The sequence below is a fragment of the Canis lupus genome, chromosome 10, assembly GCF_011100685.1.
Source record: "Canis lupus familiaris isolate Mischka breed German Shepherd chromosome 10, alternate assembly UU_Cfam_GSD_1.0, whole genome shotgun sequence".
NCBI lineage: Eukaryota > Metazoa > Chordata > Mammalia > Carnivora > Canidae > Canis > Canis lupus.
The window spans coordinates 25,328,057-25,345,370 of record NC_049231.1 but is presented as its reverse complement, the minus strand read 5'-3'; the positions used below and the strand labels follow the sequence as shown (position 1 = coordinate 25,345,370).

The 17,314-nt window shown below is 39.0% G+C and overlaps 3 protein-coding genes across 6 annotated transcripts in view; 1 reads left to right on the top strand and 2 right to left on the bottom strand.

Moving 5' to 3' along the window:
• The window catches only part of ST13 (ST13 Hsp70 interacting protein), a 31,726-nt gene extending 24,590 nt beyond the window's left edge, over positions 1–7,136 (bottom strand). The window contains exons 1-2 of the mRNA NM_001252418.1: positions 6,941–7,136; positions 925–982 (exon numbers count right to left, since the gene is read on the bottom strand). Of these exons, the coding sequence (NP_001239347.1) occupies positions 925–982; positions 6,941–7,050 (168 nt within the window). The 5' untranslated portion in view covers positions 7,051–7,136. The remainder of the gene's footprint in view (positions 1–924; positions 983–6,940) is intronic.
• Positions 7,137–7,281: 145 nt separating this feature from the next.
• The window catches only part of XPNPEP3 (X-prolyl aminopeptidase 3), a 75,611-nt gene continuing 65,578 nt past the window's right edge, over positions 7,282–17,314 (top strand). For 2 of the 4 annotated variants that reach the window (XM_038550453.1, XM_038550452.1), the window contains exon 1: positions 7,282–7,749. In XM_038550453.1, coding sequence (XP_038406381.1) covers positions 7,686–7,749 — 64 coding nt within the window. In that variant the 5' untranslated portion in view covers positions 7,282–7,685. The other 2 variants (XM_038550454.1, XM_038550455.1) reach the window with 2 other exon arrangements.
• DNAJB7 (DnaJ heat shock protein family (Hsp40) member B7) lies at positions 13,634–15,696 on the bottom strand. The gene has a single exon (XM_038550456.1). The coding sequence runs from the start codon at positions 14,626–14,628 to the stop codon at positions 13,699–13,701; it is 930 nt and encodes a 309-aa protein (XP_038406384.1). The 5' UTR covers positions 14,629–15,696; the 3' UTR covers positions 13,634–13,698.

Sequence of the window (17,314 nt, the reverse complement as noted above, 5' to 3'; positions counted from 1 at the left end):
CTCCACGCTCAGCTCCAAGTCTAAGAGTGTCTCTCTCTCTGCCCCTTTCCCATGCTCATGTGTGCTCTCAAAAGCAAGAAAGCAAGCAAGCTTGAAAAAATATTTTAGACATGAAAACACAAAATAGAAAAAATTCTGAAGGAAGCATTCTTTTTTTTGAAAGGAGGAGAAAAGGAAAGGAAAAAGAGAATGGCAAGGTTTCTGGAGAAGGATCAGAAGAAACTAAAATATGAGTGCTTCGAGAGTTAGGAGGGTTGGCATTTACACCCCCTACCGTTAGTTGTTAGGGCTGGTTTCTTGCCCACTTTAAGGAGTAGAGTGGGTTTTTTCCATTTTCTTTCTCAAGAGCCACCCAGTCTTTTTCATCCCCCCCACCAAGCTCTTCTCCTGAAGGAAGCATTCTTAGGGGTACATCCAACCCCACTTCTAAACTTCAGCTACTGGCAACCTTCTCCTAAATTTTTGTATCTTTTTGCAAATATGCTGACTCCCTTAGAAATATCCCTCAGTGATACGGTAGAAAAATTTAAGAATTACGGATTTGGGCTATTTTCATTTTCTTCACAAATATTAACCAAGTACCCACAATGCATAGGGTACCCTACGCATACCCTGCATACCCACCTGTGCTAGGGTGCTAAACATACAATGACGATGATTCATAGTGCACACAGTCACAGAGCTTAATACCCACAGGTCATGCATGTTATATGCACGAGCTTTTAATTTTAAGAACAGCAAACATTCAACCCTAAATTCTCAGTGTTAAATCAGATTCCAGATACTCTATGTCCAAACAGAAATTTTAAAAAGATCTTATTTCCAAGTGATCCTGAAGAAATCAGGGGTGGTAATTTGAGAGAAGCACTTTAAAAACCGTATAGTACTTTATCACTAAATATACAAATGAAATTCGTAACTTACCTTGATATTGTCTTCTGATTTAGTTTTATGAGTAGCAGGTGGTATTTTACCCCCCATGCTTGAGGAAGATGAGAAAAAAGATATTTGTTTAGAAAGCTAAAATTCACTAGGCAAGCAACATTTACACTGGGAAAAAAAGGTATTTAGATGGTTACCTTTTCAAACCTTTAAAGGTAAGTTCAATTAATTTGAATGAGTCAATATTGTTTTTTTCAGCTTAAAATTTTATTTTTAGCATACTGGTTAATGAAAATCTAACCCATTCCTTGCCTCAATAAGCCTAATAAACATATAGCTTCTCTGTGACCATTCCCAGAAAAGAGGCAGAAAAACATGCAATGACAAAATCATTTGTATAAGCTGTTTCGAATTCAGTAGGTATACTGCATCCAAAACTTCCAACTTTAGTAAGAGCTCACTTAAATTCAAAGAATCAATTTAGAATCATCATGAAGTTTGTTCCAAAAAATGTTTGTTTCCTCGGGGACCCACAAAGATTCTTTGTTTGTATTTCATATGCCCCCCACAGTATAGATTTTCTCCTTATCCCTTCTATAAGCTACCCATTAATACTTCCCCTTGGTCTTGTAAGTTCTTTCCCAAATAACCCATGGCAACACCATGAATTATACACAGTAACTTAAAAATAAGCAGAAAAGACTATGAAGAATTAGTGCTATGTGCTCCATTTGGGGCAGACTCTGAAATACATGGTCCCCATTCAGCAGTCCAGAGACTAAATGTTCAATGGGGTATGGGCACTCCTCCACAATAGTGAAAGCTGGCAGTCACAAGGACTTAACTAAAATCTGCCTTAAAAAAAGAAAAAGAAGCCATTAACTTTTATATAAAAAAGAGAGATACAGTCATTTGGAAAAGAAAAAAGAATTGACCTTAAAACACCTGAAAATATTGATTTACATTCATTTCAAGTGGGTGGAATTTCTGTACACAAGGTATGCGTATGTCTAAGTCGGATTTAAATGGATATAGATTTCCAAATGGAAAACGAATTTGGTTCTCCAAAGTTTTTATCAACTTATGCTTTGTATAAGCAGTTCATAAGAATTCCAGTACTTCTATTAAAGAAAAACAAAAAATCCAGTAGTCCCACACCTTGGACAACATTTAGCTATTGTCCATCTTTTACATTTTTAGCCATTTTGATAAAATGTATAGGGTACCTCTTTGTAGTTGGGTCCCTTTTCATTTATTTATTGGCCATCTGAATAGCCTCTTTTGTAAAATTCAACTTTCATTCAGCTTTCCATTAGATGGTCTGTTATATTCATCTGTAGATGTTCTTTGTATACTCTATATATAAACCCTCAAAGTTTTATTTTTTATTATTTTTTAAAGATTTTATTTATTCATGAGAGACACTGAGAGAGAGGCAGAGACACACATAGGCAGAGGGAGAAGCAGGCTCCACGCAGGGAGCCTGGCGTGGGACTCCATCCTGGGTCTTTAGGATCACACTCTCTGGGCCAAAGGCGGTGCTAAACCACTGAGCCACCTGGGCTGCCCACTCTGTAAGTTTTATGTGTTACAAATATCTTCTCTTACTCTGTGGCTTGCCTTAACACTTACAATGAGGCCAACATGAACCAAAACTATAACTCTAAAACAACAAATGCAATAATAAACAAAGTTTGAAATTTCTTGTTAAGCACCAATCAAGAAAAACACACACTTTCCCCATTCCTTTTAATGTGACAGTTAAAAAAAATTTTCAGACTCAGTACCCTTGATAAGGAAAACCAGTTTCCACATGCAAAAAAATTTTAAGTCTTAGTTTGTAATTCAGCAAAATAAAATGATTTAATAAGAAACAGGCATATAAAAACACAATTCTTTAAAATTCTGATCCACAGGGATGCCTGGATGGCTCAGTGTTTGAGCATCTGCCTTTGGCTCTGGGCGTGATCCCAGACAGAGTTCCAGGATCGAGTTCTCCATCAGGCTCCCAGTAAAGCCTGCTTCCCCTGTGTCTCTGCCTCTGTGTGTCTCTAATGAATAAATAAAAATCTTAAATAAATAAAATTCAAATCTACAGAAAATCTACTTTTCAAAGAGCGCAGTAATCAAACAATAGCTCTTTGGCAGTTAAATCTTAATGAAGACACACAGCTCCTTAAGCTGTGTTTTTCATAAGTTTCAAAATGCAACATCCAGGAAATGTATTTGAGTGGACATTCAAACAAAGCCGTAACAATCCAACTTCTGTTAAAATTTCAGGAAGGGACAGTCTTACCAAGAAACGTATTAAGCTAGAGGTGTCTAGGTGGCTCAGCAGATTAAGCATCCAGTGTTTCACCTCAGGTCATGATCTCAAGGTTGTGGGATTGAACCCTCTGGCTCCACGCTAAGTGTGGGATCGGCTTGAGATTCTTTCCCTTTCCCTATGCCCCTGTCCCCGCTTGCTCACAGGAGCTTGTGGTGCACTCCCTCTGACTAAAATAAATCAATCTTAAAAAAAAAAAAAAGTATTGGAGATCCCTGGGTGGCTCAGCGGTTTAGCGCGCCTGCCTTTGGCCCAGGGCACGATCCTGGAGTCCCGGGATCGAGTCCCTCGTCGGGCTCCCAGCATGGAGCCTGCTTCTCCCTCCTCCTGTGTCTCTGCGTCTCTCTCTCTATGCCTATCATAAATAAATCTTAAAAAAAAAAAAGTATTAAGCTAATTCTAAGGAGACAAACCCAAATTACCGATTTCATTTAAAATGATCCAAAATAACTGGCTTGTAATGTGCAAAACTGCCAATGACATGAAAGTCAAGGAAAGACTGAAGAATTCTTTCAGAATAGAGATTAGGAATCACAACAATAAAGTGCAACATGTAATTCTGAGAATTACAGAACATTAATGCCTCATTCTTAGTTTCCTGAGTTTAATATGGTTGTATTGGAGAGACTGTCCTTGTATTTTAGGAAATACACAATGGTGCTGGGGCACAACACTGGAAATTGTCTCCGGAAAAATGCTGTTTGTACTGAACTTGCAATTTGCATGCACATTTCAAAATTTTTTTAAATTTTAAAACAGGGAGGTAAGGAACACAAGAAGGTTTATTCAATAAGCTACATTTAAGAGTTTCTCACATTCCAAATTCTAGTTAACCACCGGAAAGTTAACATCAATTTATGGGGACAGAAATTTCATTTAATGCTTCCAAGACTTAAAACAAGCTAATTCTCTTCCCAACATTGCAAACTAGACTTTGCTAGTATAGGCTTTTATGTTGCCAAGAAGGGTAGTGCAGAGACCCTCCTTGTAAGGAATCACACAAAACCCCAATTCATAATTCTCTTAATTTGATACATTCAAGTTGCTTTGAGCAATAGTTACTTATGCACCTGTACAAAAAACGGTGCTATATTCTAAATTTATTGACAGAAGTGCATCCTGTCCACTTCATTTAAAATGCTGACTGAAAGCCCTGTGCCATGCACTGTGCTGAAGGTTATAACACCTGTTGATTTTAAGTTACCATAAAATGAAGGTGTTCAAAAATGCTTCTTCCTATATAAAAACAAAAATACCCCAAAACATATTTGTTGAAAAGATTATTGTCTCTCTGGATCCTCACTAACTGAGCCGAAAGAATTTTTATTTCCCTTTGTTCAATTTAAAAGGTTGTTAAATACATTCTTGGGACATCTGGGTGGTTCAGTAGGTTGAGCATCTGCCTTTGGCTAAGGTCCTGATCCCAATGTCATGGGATCAAGCCAGTCATAGGGTTCCCTGCTCAGGGAGTGTGCTTTTCCTTCTCCCGACCCCCTGCTTATGCTCTCTTGCCGTCTCTCCCTTTCAAATAAATAAAATCTTAAAAACAAAAACAAAAACAAAAAAAACAAATTCTTAACATCAAATAAAATTTTAAACTATAAACAATGGTAAAATTCTGGCATATGTGCAAATAAATTGTTCTTCAATGTCTAAGCCTAGGTACCTATGACTAAGATCTAAGTACTAACAGAGTGGAACTCTGATACGGTTTCAACCTGAGGAGCCCTTATAGTAGGATTAGGCCTAAGAATATTCCTGGACCCAGAAGTCTCCACATTCAGCCCAATCTCCTAAAATCCTGCCCTTAAGAAGGCTGACATGAAAGCAGAGAGAAAGTTTTGCATTTCTAGCAATAGCCTTAAATACTACAAAAAATTTTAATTTAGATTAAAATAGATAATGAATGCTTCAGAATGGGGCCTCTACGTGCCCAAGGTGCTTTATCTTACTTAAACCGAAAATCTAGGATACCAAAGGAAAAATATAGACTTAAAAAAAATGGGATTACCTATGTGAAACGTTAAAAAAAAAAAAAAAGGGATACATAAGGATGTTCTAGAAATAATGGCTGACAATATTTTCCAGAACTTAAACTGGAATTTTCTACATAGCCACAGTCATATAATAGAGTTAGCACAAGTTATGCTGTTAGATAACGTTTTTTTCTTCACACCTCCCTTTCTCCTCACCAGCAGTTGAACAAAACATTTTATACACTCAGTATAAGGTTCACTCTTGGCATCAATTATTTCCTCCTGTGGTACATGCGTCAGCGTCACCTGGAATTTTATAAGCAATTAATTGTAGGCTCTTTCCTCTACTAATAGAAGAGATTAAAAGCATACAAATATCTTAAGTGAGGCATTCGGATAATCAAGTTATTCAATAGAAAAACAAAACAACCGGAGTAAAATCTAGGTCTAAACTCCCAGTCCTGAAAAAAAAAAAAATAAATTAAATAAATTCCCAGTCCTGAAATGAACATCTTGTAAGTTTTCCTGTTACAAAATGTTGTTCTTAACTGTTATCAACAAGTTACTAAGGTAATTGTAAATGTTCTCAGAATTTTAAATTTATAATATGAAAAAAATCTCACAGGAGCTAGGAAACTAGTTCAGAAGAAGAGTGAGAAACTTAGAGGAAAATAATTATACAACCACATACATTCAACAGTTTGTTGAATATTCTTTCAAGTATTTGGTAATCGTGGGCTCATCGTCCCTTATAAAAATATCACTAAACTAAAAAGATCAATGTTTCGAATAAATACCTCTAAGGAGTCACATTGCTTTGCACTGTCGCTCTTATCACCATGAGGTACGACTTGTGTGTGTCTTTTAAATTCCTCACCAGTAGTAGTGATTTTTTAAAAACCACCTCGGGGAAGATTTCCCTTTCTCCCTTAAGGTCCCCTCCAGTATGAGGAACGTTAATCTCTATTACACGGTAAGTATCAAAAGAAATCTCTGTACGTATTCATCTGCATCACTAAATAAAATGCACTTCTACCGTTTCCTAGCATCTGGCACAGTGCCTATTCAATTAATTCCGCGCACGTAGCGAAGTACTCTAGATTTAAGGATAACAAGAACAGATCACGGCAACACAGGGCCCTAGAAAATTCTTTTCAAGTGTTTGGTATGACGGCACCGCAACTACGGAGGTACCAATAAGTGACTCAAAATAATTCTACGCAGTTAGAATTGCTATAAATTTAAAGGTATTCCAACAGTTCCAATCTTTATTATAACCCATTATTTAACAAGTCATCATTATTAAAACACTAAAGACGTAGTGCGTAAACGAGCTGTGTGTCATTGCGACCTGAGCAGGACACCAGTGATTTCAAGAAAAACAACTCCGCGCGAAGGCGAAATCTTGCAGCTTCCCCAGCCGCCCCACCCCCACCCCCGTCTCGTCCACCGTGCCCAAGTCCCTGCAATCGTCTGCATTTCCATTTCGCCCGAGACACACCCCTGACGACCTCAGGACAAGGAAACTCAGCCATGCCTGCTCCTCCCCCGCCTCTGGACCATCTAAGCAGCCCTCGGATCCTCCATTAGCCCCCGAGGTGGCCTGCGGTTCCCGGCCAGGCGGAGCCACAAACAGGCGGCGAGCCCTGGCGAGCCCTGGCGGCTGAGCTCCCCCGCTCGTCCGGCCCAGCTCCGGCCCAGCTCTCCCTCCCGCCGTCCCGCTTCCCACCCCCAACGGTCCTCGCCCCGGTCTCACCTCTCCACCCACTCCCGCAGGAAACGCATTTCCTCGGTGTGCAGAACGCTCGGATCCTGTTTACACATTTTCACGAAGGCCCGAAGCTCGCTCACTTTGCGGGGGTCCATGATCCAGAGGCGCTGGCGGGCGGCGGGCGGCAGGCGCGGCGAGGCTGCGGCCCGATTCCAGGCGCGGGTACTAGCCCAGCGTGACCGTGTGGAAGGGGGCGGCGACCGCGAAGCAGAACAGACTAGAACCTCCCCGGCCGCGGGCTCCTCCTACTCAACGGTCTCGTGACCCCGGGTCCTTCGCCCGTTCATTCCTACTCCCTCCGCCTCTGCCCCTGCGCACTGCCCAGAACCTTCTAGAAGTATGGCTGTTCGGGCTGTTGCCTGCCTCTCTACGCGGGCATTCTCGTATTCGAAATCTGAGCGAGTTCCCCGGATGGATCGACCCCCTACACGTGGTGCTTTCAAAGAGACGAGACACTGTCCGAATCCTTTAGAATCGGACATTCCGTGCGTGTGGGCATCAGGTGGAGCACGACGACAGGACGCCAAGCTGGCCCTCCGCCGGAAGCCTCAGTCACAGCTCTGCGCGTGACGTCAGCATTCAGCGCCGCCGCGGAAGGAAAGCCCGGAGAGCGGCGCTGGCCGGAAGGGGCGGGGCGCTCGGTCTGGTTTCCTGGCGACGTACTCGTACGGGCGGCCGCTTCTCCGGCTGTTTTTTTTTTTTTCCTTCCTGCCGCGTGAGGGAGGCCGTCATGCCTTGGTTACTCTCAGCAACTAAGCTGGTTCCCGCCGTAGCAAGCGCCCGCTGCCGCTCAGGTTAGACTCACCTCCCACGGTGTCCCCTCGGGGGCTTGCTCTCTGAGAAACCTCAGGCGCCCCAGAGGGATCCAAGTTGGTCTCAGGCCATCCCTGGTTCGGCGGACCCTTCTCCTGCTGGGGCCTCCGCTCCCAAACCCTTTGTGCGCTCCTCGGATTTCTTCTTTACCTGCTGCTTCTGGAAAAGGGTGGGCCCTGTGTTCTCCCTGCCGTTGAGGTATTCTGGGAAGCCGGAATGACTGCAGAGAGAAAAGTGTGTGCCGTCCCCCAGAGGGGCTGTCTTCAAAGTTCCTCGGACTCCTAGAAGTTGTGTCAGTTGTCACTAACTTAGGTATCAAAAGTGTCTCGCCTCGAGTAGCTCTTGTTTCTCTTAGGCTACCCTAAAGTCCTATTTTCGTGTTTTCAAAGAGTTGCCTTGAGAGCTGGCTCCAGCATGTACAGGAAACATGTTTAGTAACACAAATGCTTTGAGCAGTTCCTCTCGGAAGAGATAATGCTTGGAAATACTCCCGGGGCTTTTTAATGTCTGAAAGCTCTGCTCGTAAAGGCAAGCTGCTGGAGTCCAGGAATAATGGGGACCATTCTTTTAGGGTGTACTCTATCGCGAACAGTTAATCTGATGAACTTAAACCTCGATCAGTGAAAGTTGAATCATCTACCTTGCGGGCGGACCTGCTGTTGGATCATATTTCAGGGTTTTGGCCAATAAGCGAACAATGTGTGAACCAGAGCATATGGTATTTGACATCAAACCTGTGTCTTACCATATATTTCTTACATTATCTACTTTAATGAAAATGAATGAAAATTATAAGATTTTTTTTTCTCTGTGAAAAATAAAAACGAATCACTGTCCAGTGCACAGAATTTGCTCTTCGGTTCTAACAGTTAAGCTGCAGAAAGCTGTCCTCCATAGGAGTAGATAAACAGATACGTATTTAGCCTTAATCATAAAAGCCACAATCTATGGTTTAGAGCCGAAACCATCCTTTGCTTGTGACTTTATTCTTGGATTTGTTGAGGCTATGCGTAAAACTTCATTAATGAAAGTTTAACACTAGAAACTGGATTATACTTGCTAAGATCTTTGAAAAATATTTTTGTTATGCTTCACTTTGTTTCAATGCAGTAAGTATTGCATTCCTAACAACACCATGAGATAGTTATATGTACATATATACATGTACACACTCACACGTTTTGAATGGATGATCTTGGATCTTTGCAAGTCCAATTAGGGCAGATATCTTCATTTAATTGATGAGGAACTGAAACTAACACAGGGTCACAAATTGCAAGTCAGCAATTTGAGTTGTATAATTGCCACCTAGACCTTTTTTCTGTTATACCACCACTAGGTCTTCACTCTGGCTTAGCAGGATCCTTTTGAAACTTTTTATTGACCCAAAAAGAATGTTCTCTTCATTCAGTAATTTTTTAGTAGTCATTGTAGATGAATTTCCACTTCCCTGGAGTTGCTCACAGCCTTGTCAGGGTGATAGGCAATAGATAAGTAACAAGATAACAATGGGTTGTAATAGAGTCTTGACTCAAGTGGCATAGGGACTCAAGAAAGGCAGTAATGGGTTGTAAAAATGTCATTTGGAGATTTTACTAAATTTCAGAGTTTGAAGAGTCTGTCTTGAGGTGCTCATAAATAGAACTTTGAAAGTTCTATTTGCCCTTGATTGCCCTTCTTTAGAAAGACTCTGTAGTACAGAGTATTGAGTACAATAGGAAACTTTCTCATCAGTGAAAGTCCTGCAATCCTAAGGTGAGAGTGTTGACTAAAGAATAAGTGATTTTTTTTTTAAAGCTTGTTTGTGGTTGATTCATTCAACAAACGTGGAGCACCAGATATGAACATGGAACATATTTTCTATCATTATGGGAGATAAAAACGCAAGTAATTGTAATATATTAAGTTTATTAACAGTGGTGGAGAGAAGGAACAAGTGATAGATGTTTTCTGGCAGCAGGGAGGAGCCAGGAGGAAATGTGGGCATGTCCTTAAATATTAGGAGATATTTAAGACTTGAAAAAGGCTTTTACCAAGCAGACCAGAGTAACAGAGCCATCCTGGCAGAGGGAGCCTATGCAAAGGCATGAACAAAGCTTTTCAATTGTCCATAAGCTTGGAGGAGCTTTCTTGAAATATGTTCCTAGGCATGTGGTAGGTGTTACACCAAAATGGTTCTGTGGTCAAATAAGTTTGGGGAATGCTGCATTTCATCATGCCCATAATAGACTAAATCTCTAAGAAAGAAAGGTATTTGGAAGTGATTCGCAAACTGTATGTGACCACAGGGCCCTTTTTCTGTGATGAGTCTTGAACTGGTATCACTTGGAACACATTTTGGAAAAATTTGGGCTTGAGCATAAGATGCGTAGGAAGAGGTGATTTAAAAACCAAGTTAGGGGGCATCTGGGTGGCTCAGTAGTTGAGCATCTGCTTTTGGCTCAGGTTGTGATCCCGGGGTCCTGGAATCAAGTCCCACATCAGGTCCCCACGGGGAGCCGCCTTCTCCCTCTGCCTGTGTGTCTGCCTCTTTCTGTGTCTTTCTTGAATAAATAAAATTAAAAAAAAATAAAAAGAACCAAGTTAGGAAGAAAAGCTGGTGGCTGGCTCATGAAAGGTCTTGTATATTCCCATTCCTCTAGGCAGTGGGAAACCATTGGGTAATTTTAAGCTATTGAATGAGATTAAATCTGAATTTTTAGTTATCTGTTAAGAGTGGGAAAATGGACTGGAGGCCATGTCATTGCATTCTTAAATTTTTCAGAGACACTGGTTTTTCTTTTGTTGTTGGAAAATTGGTTTTATTACAACGCTGAGTAGTCCACATACATGACAGATAAACTTTATTAAATAACACATTTTATAAAGGCATTTAAAATACTTGAAGCTTTTATGATTTTATTTCCTGAATATAAGTTTTGTTCATTTGGTTGTATTTTTTAAGACTTTTATTCATTTATTTGATTTTTTTAATTCTTTTTTTTTTTTAATTTTTATTTATTTTATGATAGTCACAGAGAGAGAGAGAGAGGCAGAGACACAGGCAGAGGGAGGAGCAGGCTCCATGCACTGGGAGCCCGATGTGGGATTCGATCCCGGGTCTCCAGGATCGCGCCCTGGGCCAAAGGCAGGCGCCAAACTGCTGCACCACCCAGGGATCCCTATTTGATTTTTTTATATTCATTTATTTGAGAGAGCATGAGCAGGGAGGAGGGGCAGAGGGAGAGACTCCCCATTGAGCAGGGAATCCAACCTGACTCTCAATCCCAGGACCCGGAGATCATGACCTGAGCCACCCAGGTGCCCCCTGAAAATGAGTTTTAAATGCATATTGTCCATAGTTCCTCCTATAGAATTTTCTCTCCACCTGCCAACTAAATATCAAACAAAATTAAAAGCTCACATTCTACTCTTTTTTTTGTGTTCCAGATGTTACATTACTGTATGCCACTGAACTGTATTTTGCCAAAGGTGATTGGGTTTTAGTTTTGCTAGGTCATTTGCTCCCATCTTTGTCACAGTAAAATGTAAAGTCATTTCATTTCTAAGAGATAAAAGGTTAAAATAATATGATCAATAGATCTTTTTGCTAAAAAAATTTAAAATAGAGATTTAGTGACAAGGAATATGCAGGATGCAAGTCAGTCCAAGGAATTCTTTCAAGTTAATAAATTCAGGGATCTCAAATGTAGCACATCCAAAACTTAACACTTGCAGTCCTATCTCAGATAATGGCAGATCCCTTCTTTCAGTTGCTAAAGCCAAAAACCTTGACTCCTCTCATACCAAATATGCAGCCTGTCGGTAAATTCTGCTTGGTGCTACCTTTAGACTATATCCAGAATTTCATCACTTCACCACCCCTACCTACCTCCACCACCCTGGACCAACCTATTTGTTATGACAACAGCCATAGGTTCCTCGGTGACTTAGTGGGTTGAGCATCCAAATCTTGATTTTGGCTAAGGTGATGATCTCCAGGTGGTAAGATCAAGCCGTATGTGGGGCTCTGCACTCAGTGGAAGCCTGCTTGCCTCTCCATGTCCCCATCCCCCCAACTAAGATAAATCAATCTTTAAAAAAAAAGACAGCCAGAGTGGGCCTGTTTAGATATGTCAGGTTATGTCACTCCTCTGCTCAGAGCCTCCAGTAGCTTCCTATCCCACCTATAATAACAAAGTCCATACTGTGATCAAGCAATCCCTGTATAATCTGACCTCCTGTTACCTTTCTGACTTCATCTGCTTGTTCTCTTAATTGTTCACAATGATTTTCTGTTAGCCTCAAACACACCTTACACATCTGGCCTTAGAAACATTTCACTTGCTGTTCCTTCTGGAATTCTTTTACCTCATATCCACATGAACTCCTTCACTTTCTTTACATCTTTACTCAGATATTAACCACTTTTCCCTGACTACCTTAATTAAAATTTCAACCCTTGGATTCCAAAACTTCTGTCCTCTTTCCTACTTTATTTTGTTTTCTTTAGTACCTATGGCTAACATTATATTTTACTTAATACTTGTTTATTATCTTTCTCCAGTTTGTAAGCTCTGTGACAGCTAAGATTTTTGGTGTTAATTCATTAATGTATTCCAAGTACCTGACAAATAGTAGGTACTCAAAAAATACCCTGAAAAGAATGAATAAAAATCATAGACTGAAAAGTAATATATTTTGAAAGTAAAATAGAGGAAGCAGAAAGTAATTGTGTTGAAATTAAACTAAGTTCATTTAAAATAGGCAAATGTAAAAAAAAATAAGCAACTGTTTGCAAACATATAGCTAAGACCACTTGCTCAACATCTGATGAATCTGTGTAACTCATTTTTCTTCCATTGTAACGCTACATAATAGTGGCTAAGGGTAGTGTTTTAGAGTAATGTATTTGTAGATCCTGTGTACATAGTATATGGTAAAAAAGGAAACAGAAAGTTTCTTATCACTGTAGGCCTGCCATACATGATATAGCCACATTGTTCTGAGAAATGCAGGATAAGTCTAGTTTTCTTTTTTAATGGTAGTAAAATACACATAACGTAAAATTTACCATGCTAATCATTTTTAAAGACACATTGTGAAACCGATTTCCAGAACTTTTTCATCTTGCAAATCTAAAATTAGACCCGTTAACAACACTTCTTCCTCCTTCATCTTGGTAACCATGATTCTGCTTTGTTTGAATTTCTTAGCTCATGTAAGTAGAATCATAAGAATTTGTCTTTATGACTGGCTTATTTCACTTACCATAGTGTTTCAAAGTTTACCCGTTTTGTAGCATGTGACAGGATTTCCTTTTTAAGGCTGAATAATATTTCACTACATATATATTTATTTATCCATTGATATTTGGGTTGCCTCTACCTGTTGGCTATTGTGAATAAGTGCTGTTGTAAAAATGGGTATGCAAATATAACTCTGGTTATTTTTAACATAAAAGAAAATGCTTTATACTTTAATTTTTATTTATAATGTATTTAAGTTATATGTCAATTGCTCTGCCTCTTGGAAAAAGGTCATTTCATGAATAATTATATATTCTGAACCTGTGTACTAATAAATCTTTAGCTCCTAATGCTATACACATTTCAAAGTTTTCAGAGTAGTTTCAAATAGATAAAAGGAATGAAATAAATCATAAACTCTGCTAAAGAAAAACTATGATTTATAAATGTTTAGCTAAAAAAAAAAAGTAAAATGACTTTTGCTGTTTTCCAAATTCTTAACATCACCGTCAACACAAACTCATCTTTTTCTGATATACCTAATCCAAATAACCTTTGACCAAATGTCCACAATGCTGCTAAACATGTTAAAAACATAATCTTAGTAGAGTATTAAATGTTATCTACAAAACTCTGATTAACCAAAACACACACGAGTCATGTTCAATTGTTATATGAACATAATGTGTCTGATTAGTCAATTTAACAATTTCTTTTGGTTGACTTCTTCTGTACCTCTTTATGCTTCTTTTTTTTCCTCTTGCCACGTTCTTTGAATCCTGCTGAGAAAATAGAGGGATTCCAGTTGCTGGTGACCCAAGGAATATCTTGCTCATCACTGTCCACAAAAGTATATTGAGTTGCATGTTTGGGGCTATAGGACTTTGGTGAATAATTGTTGAATGACTGTCTTCTCCAAGTGCATTCTTCTTCAAAGCCCTCTTCATCTGCCACACCATTTATAAAGAAGGACTTCAACTCACCGTCATCTTCAACAACTTCTCTTTCTTGATCATTCTCAATAATGCTCTGTGTATTTGTATTTCTACCATTAGCAATCTTACTTGAAGTTGTAACAGATATGTAGTTGCCCATCCCGCTATCATCAAATGCCAGGGAGGAAAATGAATTAAGGCCCTCATGGCCCAGTGAACCATATGGTATATATCCTGTGTCATATGAAGGAAATCTCTCAAAAACTGGATATTCACTGGAGGTAGCAAAACAGGATTTTGTACTTCTGCTTGCATAGGAGCTTCTTGGACTATTTAAAAGGTCCTCAAGTGAGTCTTCAAAGAAATGAAATGAAAATGGGTCCTTTTCACCAAAAATTTCTCTAAAGACATCACTTGGCTTACGGAATGTGAAGCTATACTCAGAAGAATCTTCAAAATGACTTCTGTCTCCACCATTTAATCCTTCTTGGCCATATTTATCATAAATGTCCCGTTTTTCGTTATTTGATAATACCTCATATGCCTCAGCTACTTCTTTGAATTTTCTCTCAGCTTCTTCTTTATTTTCTGGATTTTTATCAGGGTGCCATTTAAGTGCCACTTTATGATAAGCTTTTTTAATGTCCTCAGGTGAAGCGTATCTCTGCACTCCTAGAACTTCATAGTAATCTACCATATTTTAACAGATTGTTGGAAGTGGGTGTTCTGGGTCTGAGTAGTGAGAACCGTAGTTTCCTCTCAGCTCAAGCTTTACTGGTGTTGGTGGTAGAGGCAGTGTCCGCAAATAGGCACATTTTTACATTGAAGACAATGTCACTACCATAGACATTGCTAGGAGACATTAGGATACTGATTATGTGGCAAGCAGAGTTACAAGCTTATGTCAGAGAAGTTTGCATTATGGTGTCATTCTGGGGTTGGGTTAAGGACTAGATCTTCCAGATAGAGCTAGTCCAGAGTCATGCCAGAGCATCCTGAACCCTCTGGACTATTTCGCCTGTATTCCCCTGGAAGCCTCAAACAATGCCTCATAAGCCAGTGGGAACTGTTGTTGATGGCCAGAGCATGCCCCTTGCACTTGTAGGCTACTGAGCCTTAATAACTTATTTCCTAGTTCTATGTTTCGGTTTTGAAAAATGAGGAAATCATGAACTACATGAAAAAGTTTTTAAGTAGATTACATTTTTGTTTTATTTCAGTCAAGAGGCAATTTCATAGGAAATTCAAACAACTCAATTACAGTATAATAAGGACTATGATGGGGGAAGCACTAGATGCTAAGCAATCATGAGAGACACCTAACCCAGATTTGGGGTGTTTCAGGGAAGGCTTCTGCATGCCAGTATTGAATGATTTGAGAGGACAGTATCTACCCACTTCAAAGTTTACTACTTTAAAACATAAAGATTTTGAAAATTGTACGCTTATGTATTCATTATATAATTACTGAATGTCTACTTTGTGCAAGGCACAGTTTAACCACAAATGTTAATAGTATTAAAAATTCCAATTTTCATGCTTTACAGTATGATGGAATATAAATAATAAGAAAAGTATTAAAATAATGTGAGATAATATGATATGTGTTCCCCCTCAAAAACAAAAAACAGTAGTACGATCGGGGCAGAGAGCTACTTTAGATCGGTTTTTAATTCTCTACAGTATACCTGTCTACATGTATGTATGTATGGTACACACATCATTGTATTTGCCTACCGTTGAAAATAATAATAAAAATATTGAATATTATTTGAGCACCATCTTTAGGTCAAACACTATACCAAGTGACTTGCGGTTTCTCATGTAATTGTTAATAGCATTCTAGCAAAATAAATATTTTGTGCCCATAAGAAACCTGATGTTCTTAAGGATAAATATGTCTAAGGCTACCTAGCTTATTAGTGAAAAATCTGATATTTGAACTTGAGTCTCTCTGATTCTAAATTCTATTCTTCCTACTCTGTTGCATATCTTGGACCAGGATTTAAGAGTTCAGGTTCTAGGGGTCCCTGGATGGCTCAGTCAGTTAAGCGTCTGTCTTCAGCTCAGGTCATGATCCCAGAGTCCTGGGATCAAGCCCCGCCTTGGGCACCCTGCTCAGTGGAGAGCCTGCTTCTCCCTTTCCCTCTGCTGCTTCATCTGCTTGTGTGCTCTCTCGAATAAATAAATAAAATCTTTTTTAAAAAGTTCAGATTCTAGACATTTTTCAAATATGTATTGAGAACCTGTGATACAGATAGGAGTTAGAAAATTGAAAATTCTGCTCTTGAGGAATTAATATAATTGGGAAAAAAATCACCGAAAAACTAACCAACAGAGTAAATATATATATATATATATATATATCACAAGGATTTGCTTCTAATTATTTCTCCTCTCTTGCTCTTTTACACATTCCAGCTGCTGTGCCATTTTATCTCATCCCTTTACAATAAAACTTCTCAAAATTATTGTCTCTGCTTGATGTTTCTGCTTTTTTCTATCCTGTTTTGTTGGCACACTCCAATCTGGCTTCTACTTTTTTTTCTCCCAGTCTTAACTGAGGTATAATTGACATATATGTTTAAGTTGTACAACATGATTGGATATATGTATACATTGTGAAATGATTACCAAAAGAAGTTTAATTATCATTCATTACTTCATAGTTATAATTTTTTTCTTGTGGTGAGAACTTTTTTTTTTTTCAAGTAAACTGTGCTCAGCATGGGATTTGAACTCACATCCCTGAGATCAAGAATCTCATGGTCTACTGACTGAGCCAGCCAGGCACCCCACTTTTCTTGTGATAAAAGAACTTTTAAGATCTTTATTTTTAGCAATTTTCAACTATCCGATGAAGGATTGTTAACTGTGGTCACCATGTTGTACATTACATCCTCCAGAATTTATTGTCTTATAACTGGATTTGTACCTTTGGACCACCTTTTACCAATTTGGTAAAAAGGCTTCTTTTATATTCTATCATTTATATTCTACTAAAATTGTTCTTGTCTGGGTCTCCAGTGACTTCTATGTTGCCAAATCCAGTAGTTGTCCTTTTGGCCTCCTTGTATTTAGCAGCACTTGACACAGGTAAGTACTTCCTCCATTCAGATACTTGTTTAAATATCTAAATACCATATTCCTCTAGTTTTCTTGCTTTCTCCTATGCTGTGTCTTCTCACACTAAAATAGTAACTAAACTTGATCACAATCTCAGTAGGTAATATTCAGTCCCAGGACTTTGGATACCATTTATGTGTTTATGGCATCTTAATTTATATATCTAGCCTGTTATTTTCCTCCTGATCTTCAGATTGCCTATTTGACCTCTCTTTTGGAATATCCAATAAATATCTCAGTCTTTGCCATTTCATTTA